Below are 13,681 nucleotides of genomic sequence, written 5' to 3'. Positions count from 1 at the left end.
CGAGTAAAATATACTTTTTTCAAATGAATGCCGTGGAAAATATATTCCTTTTAACATGCATATGATATACACTTTGATTAGTTTAAAACAGCGCATGTTTCTAGGTTTTGCTTTACAATTAGAGTATCTAATTATTATTACACATCAATAAAGAATACATTTGTGATCACTCTCAGGGACATACATTTTTTTCTTCACATGTCCCATGTCAATTCTATGAATACTATTTATGTTATAGATAATAAAACTATACTTTCTCAGGATGATGAAGACACTGAGCAAATGTGATGAGACTACTATGAGGTTCCTTATTCAAGATGTGTTCAAATGCCGGGTGTGGACATGTTTTCCTTGTGTTCTAATACATTGGAGGGAGAATCAATAGCAGCATCGTAGCTGATCTGGTTATTTGTGGCAGGGTCTTCTTTGAACTTGACATCACATTTTCTGAGAGACCTATGAATAGCCTTGACAAAATTGTGTGATCCAAAACAGTAAAGCAATGGGTCCAGACAGCAGTTTGCTCCAGCCAAAACCCAGGAATAATAGTATGAGGTCTCCACCTGCAGAAGGATGCATTGTTCTGGAAAGTACTTCTTTAACACGACAGCCCCAGTGCGTATCACGTTCAAAGGCATGAAGCACAGTCCAAATATCACCAGACACATGGCCACCACTTTACGGGACTTGGCCTTAATACCACGGCCCATAAACGTGTTGATATTGATACGAGACACTGATCTTGCTATCTGAACGTAGCACGTCACTGCCACTGAGAAAGGCATTAGGAACCCAAGGGTGAGCAAAACGAAGTTGATGGCAAAGTAAGTATCAGTGTAATCTTGCTGATGAATGCTAAGACATAGCGTGCGGTTTCCCACTTGGCTTGTGTTAAAGAAGTAGAAACAGGCAATCCCCTTAGCCAGCAAAACCAGCCAGACTCCAGCACACAGCTTCTGAACAAACGCCTTTCGTTTCATGCAGGAGCCTTGTTTAAACTGGACCACTGCCACATATCGATGAATGCTGATGAGTGTGAGGAACAGGATACTGCCATAGAAGTGAATGAACAGCAGAGCAATCTTCAACTTGCACAGAAAAGCTCCAAAGGGCCAGTGGCTACCCATGACAAAGTATGTTGCCATAAATGGTGCAACTGGTGTGATGATAGCATCACTGACAGCCAAATGAAACTGCAAGACGGCACCAGAGCTCCACTGTGGTATACGGCAGCAGAAGACCCACAGACTGAAACTGTTGAGGAGGAAACCAACCAGGAAGACCAGGAGGAGGAAAACAGTGATGGAGATATGCTGGGGTTCCACTGTACAGAGACTGCTGTTGGCTGTAATGTTGTCCAGAGGCAGCATTGTGCTGTTCATCTTGGGATGGGATGTGGGGGGGATGCAGGACATAAATATTCACCTTGAAAAATTGAAAATGGAACAGAGTGCTAGTCAGGCCAAAGAAAAAGTACATATTTAGTTAAAAAATAATAAACACATTGTGTGCTACATCGTTGTCAATTCTTGTAAATCGGTGTTAAGTGTAGCCACTGAACAGGATGTAAAACTTGGAGCTGAGGTGAGAAAAGATCTCACCATGACTCACCTACCACAAGGACATACATTTTGTCACAAAATAGCTTTTAATCATAGCAAAAAATAGTATTCCCTGATTTAAAGTACAAATATTATATTTGAAAGTGAACATTCAATTAATGTCCTACCGGAGGTAGGCACTAAAGCATTAAAATGTATGTACTCACTACTGTATAAATGTGTCTACTAAATTACTAAAATATAAACATGTAAAGCTAATTCAAGCATAAATAACTGAAAACAATTGTGAGATTAAGGTTGCAATATCTCTACACAATGGAACTTGTGATTATGATGAAAAGTCATAAAGTCTACTTTCGAGTAGGCTACTTACTTAAGCTTGCACTTGTAGTCCATCAGTGGTACAAGACCTGAATGAGAAACGTGTTATAACTTCCCCCGACTACAAGAGGTGGTTGCCCACAACCATGCTATGTAAAGCAGACAGAAGCAGAATTGTTCTCTCAAAATCACATCAAATCAAATTTTATTAGTTTGTTGGTGATGTGGACACACACAGCTCTCAACCTGCTCCACTACAGCCCCGTCGATGAGAATGGGAGCGCGCTCTGTCCTCTTTTTCCTGTAGTCCACAATCGTCTCCTTTGATGGGGTGCATGATGGGGTGCAGCACAAATATGGCCTAATCCTAATTATTTTTCCTGTGTGATTCTAGGAGTTGCAACCGCTAACCTTATTATAGTCAAGTTGTGACATCACTTCACTGAATACATTTATTTATTGAGCCATTTTTTAAACAAGTCCATACAAACTTTCCCTTTCAAGACCTGGACAGTTTGTCATAGTCAATAGTAGTCAAACAGGCCTACTGGTTGTACAAAAATGCCCACTAAATGATCTTGCTGATAAACTGTTCCTGAGTAATGGATTGAATTGAAATAAACAGTAAAACAACATTTTATTAATTCAATGTTTTACAATTATCCTAATAACTTTTATTTTTGTCTTTCCTAGGTCCAATCATTTAGATTTGTTGTACCCTATTTTGATTCTAGTGTCTTGGTGATAATAGAATCAGTATTGCTACATTGAGAATTGCAAATTCTTTACTTTGTCCAATTACCATAGCAATGCCAAATAACTTTAAAGTGGAACTGACAGTGTTTGAACTCCTTTGCAGATATGAAACAGACAATCAAGTATCAGTCAAAAATAAAAGAAATTCAAGTTTATGCTACAAAACAAACTTTATAAGAAGTTTTAAAAATAGGTTATATTTGACTCAACATTCCATGACGTAAATGAAGGCATTGTTGCAAGACTAGATTGATGCAGTTTAATGCATAATTAATCAAATTCAACAATACATTTCTTGGTAATCCAAAAAATATTGCTATCGGGTTGTAAATCACAGCAGGCCTGATACAAGAACTTGAACAACTGTTATCTAGTTAGCATATCTCTTGCGTTACCAAGAGATGGTCAGAGTGAGGTGTTCTCTCATTTGTGTCAAGGAAGTAGCTAGCTAGCAACCTAGCGAACTTTAGCCAGTTAGATTAGATGCTTGGTTGGGACAAGCATGCACTGGAAGGCTACAATTCCCCATCGTTTATCAGTCTAATTTTGATGGCCAACTAGATGAAAAAGTTTGACAGGTTTTATCTAATGTTCCTTCGTTAGATTTTAGTTCATCTTGCTCTGGCTAGCATTCATTGATGATCTTGTTGATGTGCATAACTGAAGGAGAGACCTACCTTTTCATGGTTGTTTGATCAATAAGAAGGTTAAGAGTTCCCAAATGTAAGCAGACTCCAGTGGTATTTACATATTTGCAGAAATCCAGTCGGGTGTTATTTGTGGCTTTAGGCAAATGTGTTCTAATGATCTTCTTTGAGGAAAAGATTATGATTATTAGAAAGCAAATTACGGACTCCTCTTTAAACCTGCGTATTCCTCCAAACCTCAGTTGTCCTGAGTCTGCACAACTCTGCCAGGACCTAGGATCAAGAGAGATGCTCAAGTGTTTTAGTACTATATCTCTTGACACAATGATGAAAATAATCATGGCCTCTAAACCTTCAAGCTGCATACTGGACCCTATTCCAACTAAACTACTGAAAGAGCTGCTTCCTGTGCTTGGCCCTCCTATGTTGAACATAATAAACGGCTCTCTATCCACTGGATGTGTACCAAACTCACTAGAAGTGGCAGTAATAAAGCCTCTCTTGAAAAAGCCAAACCTTGACCCAGAAAATATAAAAAACTATCGGCCTATATCGAATCTTCCATTCCTCTCAAAAATTTTAGAGAAGGCTGTTGCGCAGCAACTCACTGCCTTCCTGAAGACAAACAATGTATACGAAATGCTTCAGTCTGGTTTTAGACCCCATCATAGCACTGAGACGGCACTTGTGAAGGTGGTAAATGACATTTTAATGGCATCGGACCGAGGCTCTGCATCTGTCCTCGTGCTCCTAGACCTTAGTGCTGCTTTTGATACCATCGATCACCACATTCTTTTGGAGAGATTGGAAACCCAAATTGGTCTACACGGACATGTTCTGGCCTGGTTTAGATCTTATCTGTCGGAAAGATATCAGTTTGTGGTTTGTCCTCTGACAAATCAACTGTAAATTTCGGTGTTCCTCAAGGTTCCGTTTTAGGACCACTATTGTTTTCACTATATATTTTACCTCTTGGGGATGTTATTCGAAAACATAATGTAAACTTTCACTGCTATGCGGATGACACACAGCTGTACATTTCAATGAAACATGGTGAAGCCCCAAAATTGCCCTCGCTAGAAGCATGTGTTTCAGACATAAGGAAGTGGATGGCTGCAAACGTTCTACTATTAAACTCGGACAAAACAGAGATGCTTGTTCTAGGTCCCAAGAAACAAAGAGATCTTCTGTTGAATCTGACAATTAATCTTAATGGTTGTACAGTCGTCTCAAATAAAACTGTGAAGGACCTCGGCGTTACTCTGGACCCTGATCTCTCTTTTGAAGAACATATCAAGACCATTTCGAGGACAGCTTTTTTCCATCTAAGTAACATTGCAAAAATCAGAAACTTTCTGTCCAAAAATGATGCAGAAAAATTAATCCATGCTTTTGTCACTTCTAGGTTAGACTACTGCAATGCTCTATTTTCCGGCTACCCGGATAAAGCACTAAATAAACTTCAGTTAGTGCTAAATACGGCTGCTAGAATCCTGACTAGAACCCAAAAATTTGATCATATTACTCCAGTGCTAGCCTCTCTACACTGGCTTCCTGTCAAAGCAAGGGCTGATTTCAAGGTTTTACTGCTAACCTACAAAGCATTACATGGGCTTGCTCCTACCTATCTCTCTGATTTGGTCCTGCCGTACATACCTACACGTACGCTACGGTCACAAGACGCAGGCCTCCTAATTGTCCCTAGAATTTCTAAGCAAACAGCTGGAGGCAGGGCTTTCTCCTATAGAGCTCCATTTTTATGGAACGGTCTGCCTACCCATGTCAGAGACGCAAACTCGGTCTCAACCTTTAAGTCTTTACTGAAGACTCATCTCTTCAGTGGGTCATATGATTGAGTGTAGTCTGGCCCAGGAGTGGGAAGGTGAACGGAAAGGCTCTGGAGCAACGAACCGCCCTTGCTGTCTCTGCCTGGCCGGTTCCCCTCTTTCCACTGGGATTCTCTGCCTCTAACCCTATTACAGGGGCTGAGTCACTGGCTTGCTGGGGCTCTCTCATGCCGTCCCTGGAGGGGGTGCGTCACCTGAGTGGGTTGATTCACTGTTGTGGTCATCCTGTCTGGGTTGGCGCCCCCCCCCCCTTGGGTTGTGCCGTGGCGGAGATCTTTGTGGGCTATACTCAGCCTTGTCTCAGGATGGTAAGTTGGTGGTTGAAGATATCCCTCTAGTGGTGTGGGGGCTGTGCTTTGGCAAAGTGGGTGGGGTTATATCCTTCCTGTTTGGCCCTGTCCGGGGGTGTCCTCGGATGGGGCCACAGTGTCTCCTGACCCCTCCTGTCTCAGCCTCCAGTATTTATGCTGCAGTAGTTTATGTGTCGGGGGGCTGGGGTCAGTTTGTTATATCTGGAGTACTTCTCCTGTCCTATTCGGTGTCCTGTGTGAATCTAAGTGTGCGTTCTCTAATTCTCTCCTTCTCTCTTTCTTTCTCTCTCGGAGGACCTGAGCCCTAGGACCATGCCCCAGGACTACCTGACATGATGACTCCTTGCTGTCCCCAGTCCACCTGGCCATGCTGCTGTTCCAGTTTCAACTGACCTGAGCCCTAGGACCATGCCCCAGGACTACCTGACATGATGACTCCTTGCTGTCCCCAGTCCACCTGGCCATGCTGCTGCTCCAGTTTCAACTTCCACCTGACTGTGCTGCTGCTCCAGTTTCAACTGTTCTGCCTTATTATTATTCGACCATGCTGGTCATTTATGAACATTTGAACATCTTGGCCATGTTCTGTTATAATCTCCACCCGGCACAGCCAGAAGAGGACTGGCCACCCCACATAGCCTGGTTCCTCTCTAGGTTTCTTCCTAGGTTTTGGCCTTTCTAGGGAGTTTTTCCTAGCCACCGTGCTTCTACACCTGCATTGCTTGCTGTTTGGGGTTTTAGGCTGGGTTTCTGTACAGCACTTTGAGATATCAGCTGATGTACGAAGGGCTATATAAATAAATTTGATTTGATTTGATTTGATTTAAAGTCGCACTGTTGCAACTGCCTGTAAACACACAGTCCAGTTCAACGTGAGTGAAGGCAGGCCCGTCTGGCAAAAGGTTTATTTGTATAAAGGCCTACTGTAGCTCTGATTGGCTGTGTCACACTGGTCTGCCTCGACTCTGGTCCTGGATGAGACAGATATTTTTTATTTACTACAGTGTCAATTAATTGTCCAAATGCAAGGCCGCTCCCCCACTCTATATTGCTATCAAATTCTCACAAATGCCTTAGAAAAAAACATGTCTGACAAGCGAGCACTAAGTGTCACATTCTGTATAACAGATTAAAATAAGATGACATGTTGCTAAAATGCTGTCAGCTATGTGTTGCCAGTCATCTATATGGATGTGGCTATGGTAATTAGACAAAGAATTCTCAAGAATGTAGCAATAATGATTCAATTATTATAATTAAGACACACAAAAAAGGAAACCAGCTCACTGCTCATGCTAGTATCACTGCTCTTTATTAAGCTTCACATCGAGGCCTTCATCAGAGCTTTTGTTAAGAGTTTTTAAATGTGCACCTTTAGATAGACACTACTCCACCCACATCCGTTCAATGCATTCGAATGGGATTGGAGTCGAGGGAAAATAAATACATCCTATCAATTAAATTGCCAGAAATCATTGTGTACAGTGCGATAAAACACGTCAGAGTAGGCCGAAGTGGTGGCATTAGATAGGCGTAAAAGAGCCTGGCTCATTCTTTTGTGGCTAGCAGTTGGCAGGGATCAATTGGTCGCGTAAATTACGACCTACGATCTATATTGCATAAATGGTGGGTTCTTAAATTCAGCTGGCAAAGCTGGATCTGATGATAAAACATGCCAGTGTTTCTCGACAGCATCTCCCACTTCGCGCGAGTTCAAATTATGTGTGGGGGTGAACATTAATTACAGTGTTCTTTAGGTTCTAGTTGGTCTTTTTTGTAGCAGTTCATCTCATGTTTTCCCCAATGCCAAATTAAGAGCTTCATCCACACATTGTGGAGAGTTGCCTCTTACTAGAAACCTATTGGGCATCTCCGCAGCTATTTCTAGATAGTCCTCTGTGGAGTGGCATATAGGGCGCAGTCTGAAAAACGGGCTTCTTGGAAGTCTTTTTAATGGATCAGGGAGGAAGCTGTCCCCCTGTAATAAAGTATTTCTGTCCGTTTCTTTTCTGTACAGAGTAGTAAACTGGGTTCCATTCGATTTCTCAATCCACATAAAGGTAATAAACACGTTTAGTGTCACATCAATAGTGAATCTGAGATTAAGGTCAATGTCATTAAGTAATGCCATACAGTCCGACAGCTCTTCTCCAGTTACTCCCCATATGCAAAACAAGGCACCAATATATCGATACCACTTCAGGATTTGGCCAAACCCTCCCCTAACCTGGACGACGCTGGGCGAATTGTGCGCAGCCCTATGCGACTCTAGATCATAGCCGGTTGTGATACAGCCCGGGATCGAACCAGGGTCTGTAGTGACGCCTCTAGCATTGAGATGCAGTGCCTTAGACTGCTGCGCCACTCAGGAGCCCCAAATAAAATGTTAGCTTGGAGCAAATGTGGAGCCCATCGACCATTTAATTTGTGTGGAAGTAGTATTCATCATCAAACCTGAATTACAGTGGCAAGAAAAATTATGTGACCCCTTGGATTTAATAACTGGATGACCCTCCTTTGGCAGCAATAACCTCAACCAAACGTTTTCTGTAGTTGCGGATCAGACCTGCACAACGGTCAGGAAGAATTTCAGACCATTCCTCTTTACAAAATTGTTTCAGTTCAGCAATATTCTTGGGATGTCTGGTGTGAACTGTGCTCGAGGTCATTCCACAGCATCTCAATCGGGTTGAGGTCAGGAGTCTGACTGGGCCACCCCAGAAGGCGTATTTTCTTCTGTTGAAGCAATTTTGTTGTTAATTTACTTCTGTGTTTTGGGTCGTTGTTCTGTTGCATCACCCAACTTCTGTTGAGCTTCAACTGGCGGACAGATAGCCTAACATTCTCCTGCAAAATGTCTTGGGAATTCATTTTTCTGTAAACCATGATGCACCCTCCACCATACTTTACAGTTGGGATGAGGTTTTGATGTTGGTGTGCTGTGCCTTTTTCTCTCAGATTTGAGCTAATATCCCTTTGGAACACATGTGTAGGACCAACACTAATTGTTCTATATAAAAGTTCATTATTAAAGTCGTCTCTAAATCGGTTCTTTGTATTTTTCATAGTCTAAAATGACCACAGCTCCCCCCTTGTCTGCAGGTTTGATAACCAAAGACGAGTCTTTCATTACTTGTAAAAAACTATCGGCCTATATCGAATCTTCCATTCCTCTCAATTTTTTTTTGGAAAAGGCTGTTGCGCAGCAACTCACTGCCTTTCTGAAGACAAACAATGTATACGAAATGCTTCAGTCTGGTTTTAGACCCCATCATAGCACTGAGACGGCACTTGTGAAGGTGGTAAATGACATTTTAATGGCATCGGACCGAGGCTCTGCATCTGTCCTCGTGCTCCTAGACCTTAGTGCTGCTTTTGATACCATCGATCACCACATTCTTTTGGAGAGATTGGAAACCCAAATTGGTCTACACGGACAAGTTCTGGCCTGGTTTAGATCTTATCTGTCGGAAAGATATCAGTTTGTCTCTGTGAATGGTTTGTCCTCTGACAAATCAACTGTAATTTCGGTGTTCCTCAAGGTTCCGTTTTAGGACCACTATTGTTTTCACTATATATTTTACCTCTTGGGGATGTTATTCGAAAACATAATGTTAACTTTCACTGCTATGCGGATGACACACAGCTGTACATTTCAATGAAACATGGTGAAGCCCCAAAATTGCCCTTGCTAGAAGCATGTGTTTCAGACATAAGGAAGTGGATGGCTGCAAACGTTCTACTTTTAAACTCAGACAAAACAGAGATGCTTGTTCTAGGTCCCAAGAAACAAAGAGATCTTCTGTTGAATCTGACAATTAATCTTAATGGCTGTACAGTCGTCTCAAATAAAACTGTGAAGGACCTCGGGGTTACTGTGGACCCTGATCTCTCTTTTGAAGAACATATCAAGACCATTTCAAGGACAGCTTTTTTCCCCATCTACGTAACATTGCAAAAATCAGAAACTTTCTGTCCAAAAATGATGCAGAAAAATTAATACATGCTTTTTTTCACTTCTAGGTTAGACTACTGCAATGCTCTACTTTCCGGCTACCCGGATAAAGCACTAAATAAACTTCAGTTAGTGCTAAATACGGCTGCTAGAATCCTGACTAGAACCAAAAAAATTAAAAAATGTGATCATATTACTCCAGTGCTAGCCTCTCTACACTGGCTTCCTGTCAAAGCAAGGGCTGATTTCAAGGTTTTACTGCTAACCTACAAAGCATTACATGGGCTTGCTCCTACCTATCTCTCTGATTTGGTCCTGCCGTACATACCTACACGTACGCTACGGTCACAAGACGCAGGCCTCCTAATTGTCCCTAGAATTTCTAAGCAAACAGCTGGAGGCAGGGCTTTCTCCTATAGAGCTCCATTTTTATGGAACGGTCTGCCTACCCATGTCAGAGACGCAAACTCGGTCTCAACCTTTAAGTCTTTACTGAAGACTCATCTCTTCAGTGGGTCATATGATTGAGTGTAGTCTGGCCCAGGACTGGAAGGTGAACGGAAAGGCTCTGGACCAACGAACCGCCCTTGCTGCCTGCCTGGCCGGTTCCCCTCTTTCCACTGGGATTCTCTGCCTCTAACCCTATTACAGGGGCTGAGTCACTGGCTTACTGGGGCTCTCTCATGCCATCCCTGGAAAGGGTGCGTCACCTGAGTGGGTTGATTCACTGATGTGGTCATCCTGTCTGGGTAGGCGCCCCCCCTTGGGTTGTGCCATGGCGGAGATCTTTGTGGGCTATACTTAGCCTTGTCTCAGGATGGTAAGTTCGTGGTTAGAGATATCCCTCTAGTGGTGTGGGGGCTGTGCTTTGGCAAAGTGGGTGGGGTTATATCCTTCCTGTTTGGCCCTGTCCGGGGGTGTCCTCGGATGGGGCCACAGTGTCTCCTGACCCCTCCTGTCTCAGCCTCCAGTATTTAATGCTGTCCACCTGGCCGTGCTGCTGCTCCAGTTTCAACTGTTCTGCCTTATTATTCGACCATGCTGGTCATTTATGAACATCTTGGCCTGTTCTGTTATAATCTCCACCCGGCACAGCCAGAAGAGGACTGGCCACCCCACATAGCCTGGTTCCTCTCTAGGTTTCTTCCTAGGTTTTGGCCTTTCTAGGGAGTTTTTCCTAGCCACCGTGCTTCTACACCTGCATTGCTTGCTGTTTGGGGTTTTAGGCTGGGTTTCTGTACAGCACTTTGAGATATCAGCTGATGTACGAAGGGCTATATAAATAAATTTGATTTGATTTGGATTTGTCTATCCTGGTGAGGTTCTTTTGAATATGGTTTCTTTTTATTGTATATACAGACATGGCTTCTTGTTCAACTAACCTACAACAGGTATTATTTGAGGGGTTGTTAACCATGGGACAGAATTTGCTTTGGGGCTTAAAATTTGTAAAGTAATTTTTAGGTTTCTAGGCTAGAAACATTATTTTGGGAAAACACGTTTAAATTTAATCTTGCGAAAGAATTAACACATATACTTTCGTAACAAATGGTTTGTCTGTACATGTAGGTACAAAAGAGGCCCTGAGATAAGACTGAGCCTTGTGCATCAGTGAGCTTTTTTTCCTTTTGAGAGGTTTCTTATCGATTATGCTGTAGCTCCGTGTCCACGGCCTGTGTTCCTGGTCCCCTCTGACCACTTGCCTCTCCTGCATAGTTTATTTTTGGAGCCTTGTTGTACTGCTTTCGGCAACAACAACAAAAAACAGTTTATGTGCGATGGTAGCTGGAGTCGCTGTCTGTAGGGAATTTGCTCTCAGTGGATGCCGAGTCTGTGTCCGAGTCTCTGTCCCCCCCCGCGCTCAGTGGTGCGTGCCTATGTCGGCCTCTCGGTGCTCCCGTCCTTGGGCCTTCCCATGCATAAACCTGGTTGAGCTGGTAGTCCTCTGTCTCGCTGATATATCTTGATCTTTGTTGCTTGTAGGAAGTCTCTGTATTACCCAATGGATTGGTTGATTGTGTCGTCTATGGCTGTGAAGTCCGAGCCAAGAATCTCCTTCATTATAACCTCATGTTTCACTGAGCTTAACTTGAACCTTTGTCACTTCCTTTGACAGGTTTCTTATTTTTTTTCACGTTATTCAATTGTTACCACGCACCTGCAACAAAGTTCCGTCTGAATTTTGATGACGAGACAATAAAAGACGACCTATAAATGTACAAATTTAGGCTATCATGTACCCTACCCACCACAGTCATATACATACATGCATACAGTGTCTACGGAAAGTATTCAGACCAATTTACTTTTCACACATTTTGTTACGTTACAGCTGTATTCTAAATTGGATTCAATTTGATTTCAAATCTTCAGCAAATCTACACACAACACCCCATAATGACAATGTGAAAACAGGTTTAGACATTTCTGCAAATTTATTTAAAAACGTTATAAAAACATATTTTTAAGAATTTGGAAAGGCACACACCTGTCCATATAATCCCACATGTGCCAGTGCATGTCAGAGCAAAAACAAAGCCATGAGGTCGAAGGAATTGTCCGTAGAGCTCAGAGACAGGATTGTGTCGAGCCACAGATCTGGGGAAGGGTACCAAAACATTTCTGCAGCATTGAAGGTCTCAAAGAACACAGTGGACTCCATCATTCTTCAATGAAAGAAGCTTGGAACCACCAAGAGTCTTCCTGGAGCTGGCCGCCCAGCCAAACTGAGCAATCGTGGGAGAAGGGCCTAGGAGGTGACCTCACTGACAGAGCTCCTCTGTGGAGATGGGAGAACCTTCCAGAAGGACAACAATCTCTGCAGCACTCCATCAATCAGGCCTTCATGGTAGTGTCCAGACGGAAGCCACTCCTCAATAAAAAAAGGCACATGACAGCCCACAGTTTTCCCAAAAGACACCTAAAGAACTCTCGGACCATAAGAAACAAGATTCTCTGGTCTGATGAAACCAAGATTGAACTCCTTGGCCTGAATGGCAAGCGTCACATCTGGAGGAAACCTGGCACCAACCCTACAGTGAAGCACCGTAGGGTTGTTAACAACTCTGCACCGGGCTCAATCCTATAGAAAATGTGTGGGAAGAACTGAAAAAGTGTGTGCGAGCAAGGAGGCTTACAAACCTGACTCAGTTACACCAGCTCTGTCAGGAGGAATGGGCCAAAATTCACCCAACATATTGTGGGAAGCTTGTGGAAGGCTACCCAACACGTTTGTCACAAGTTAAACAATTTAAAGGCAATGCTACCAAATACTAATTGAGTGTGTGTAAACTTCTGACTGACTGGGAATGTGATGAAAGAAGTAAAAGCTGAAATAAATAATTCTCTACTATTATTCTGACATTTCACATTCTTAAAATAAAAATGGTGATCCTAACTGACCTAAGACAGGGAATTTTTACTAGGATTAAATGTCAGGAATTGTGAAAAACTGAGTTTAAATCTATTTGGCTAAGGAGTATATAAACTTCAACACCATTTGTATAGGATGTGCTGTATTCAGTCATTCATTAATATACACAAACACAATCCTGAAGGACACACCTACTCATTCAAGGTTTGTTCTTTATTTTTTATATTTTCTACATTGTAGAATAATAGTGAAGACACGAAAAAAAAGTGTTAATTCATAATATATTTTAGATTCTTCAAAGTAGCCACCCTTTGCCTTGACAGCTTTGCACACACTTGGAATTCTCTTCATAAGGTAATCGGTCACCTGGAATGCATTTCAATTAACAGGTGTACCTTGTTAAAAGTTAATTTGTGGAATTTCTTTACTTCTTAATGCGTTTGAGTCAATCAGTTGTGTTGTGACAAGGTAGGGTGGTATACAGAAGATGGTATTTCACCAAATAGGGCCAAGGCCATATTACGGCAAGAACAGCTCAAATAAGCAAAGCGAAACTCAAATTATTTACTTAAAAATCATACAATGTGATTTTCTGGATTTTTGTTTTAGATTCCGTCTCTCACAGTTGAAGTGTACCTATGATAAAAATTACAGACCTCTACATGCTTTGTAAGTAGGGAAACCTGAAAATCGGGAGTGTGTCAAATACTTGTTCTCCCCACTGTACGTGTCATTTCATAGTTTTGATGTCTTTCCTATTATTCTACAACGTAGAAAATAGTAAAAATAAAGAAACTCTTGAATGAGTAGGTGTTTCCAAACTTTTGACTGGTACTGTATGTTTGATTACTTTATTCCTGTACTAGTCATATTCCTTCCCTTGGCAACTTTAATGTTTGAAAATATTTT

General features: G+C 42.1%; 1 protein-coding gene across 1 annotated transcript; it reads right to left on the bottom strand.

Annotated features, from left to right (window-relative positions):
- Positions 1-323: 323 nt before the first annotated feature.
- LOC109894880 (P2Y purinoceptor 2-like) lies at positions 324-1,419 on the bottom strand. The gene has a single exon (XM_020488542.2). It carries the CDS (start codon positions 1,413-1,415, stop codon positions 324-326), a length of 1,092 nt encoding a protein of 363 aa, XP_020344131.2. The 5' UTR covers positions 1,416-1,419.
- Between the last annotated feature and the right edge of the window lie 12,262 nt (positions 1,420-13,681).

This window comes from Oncorhynchus kisutch, linkage group LG8, assembly GCF_002021735.2.
Source record: "Oncorhynchus kisutch isolate 150728-3 linkage group LG8, Okis_V2, whole genome shotgun sequence".
NCBI classification, from domain to species: domain Eukaryota; kingdom Metazoa; phylum Chordata; class Actinopteri; order Salmoniformes; family Salmonidae; genus Oncorhynchus; species Oncorhynchus kisutch.
This window is presented reverse-complemented; position numbering and strand designations above follow the sequence as displayed.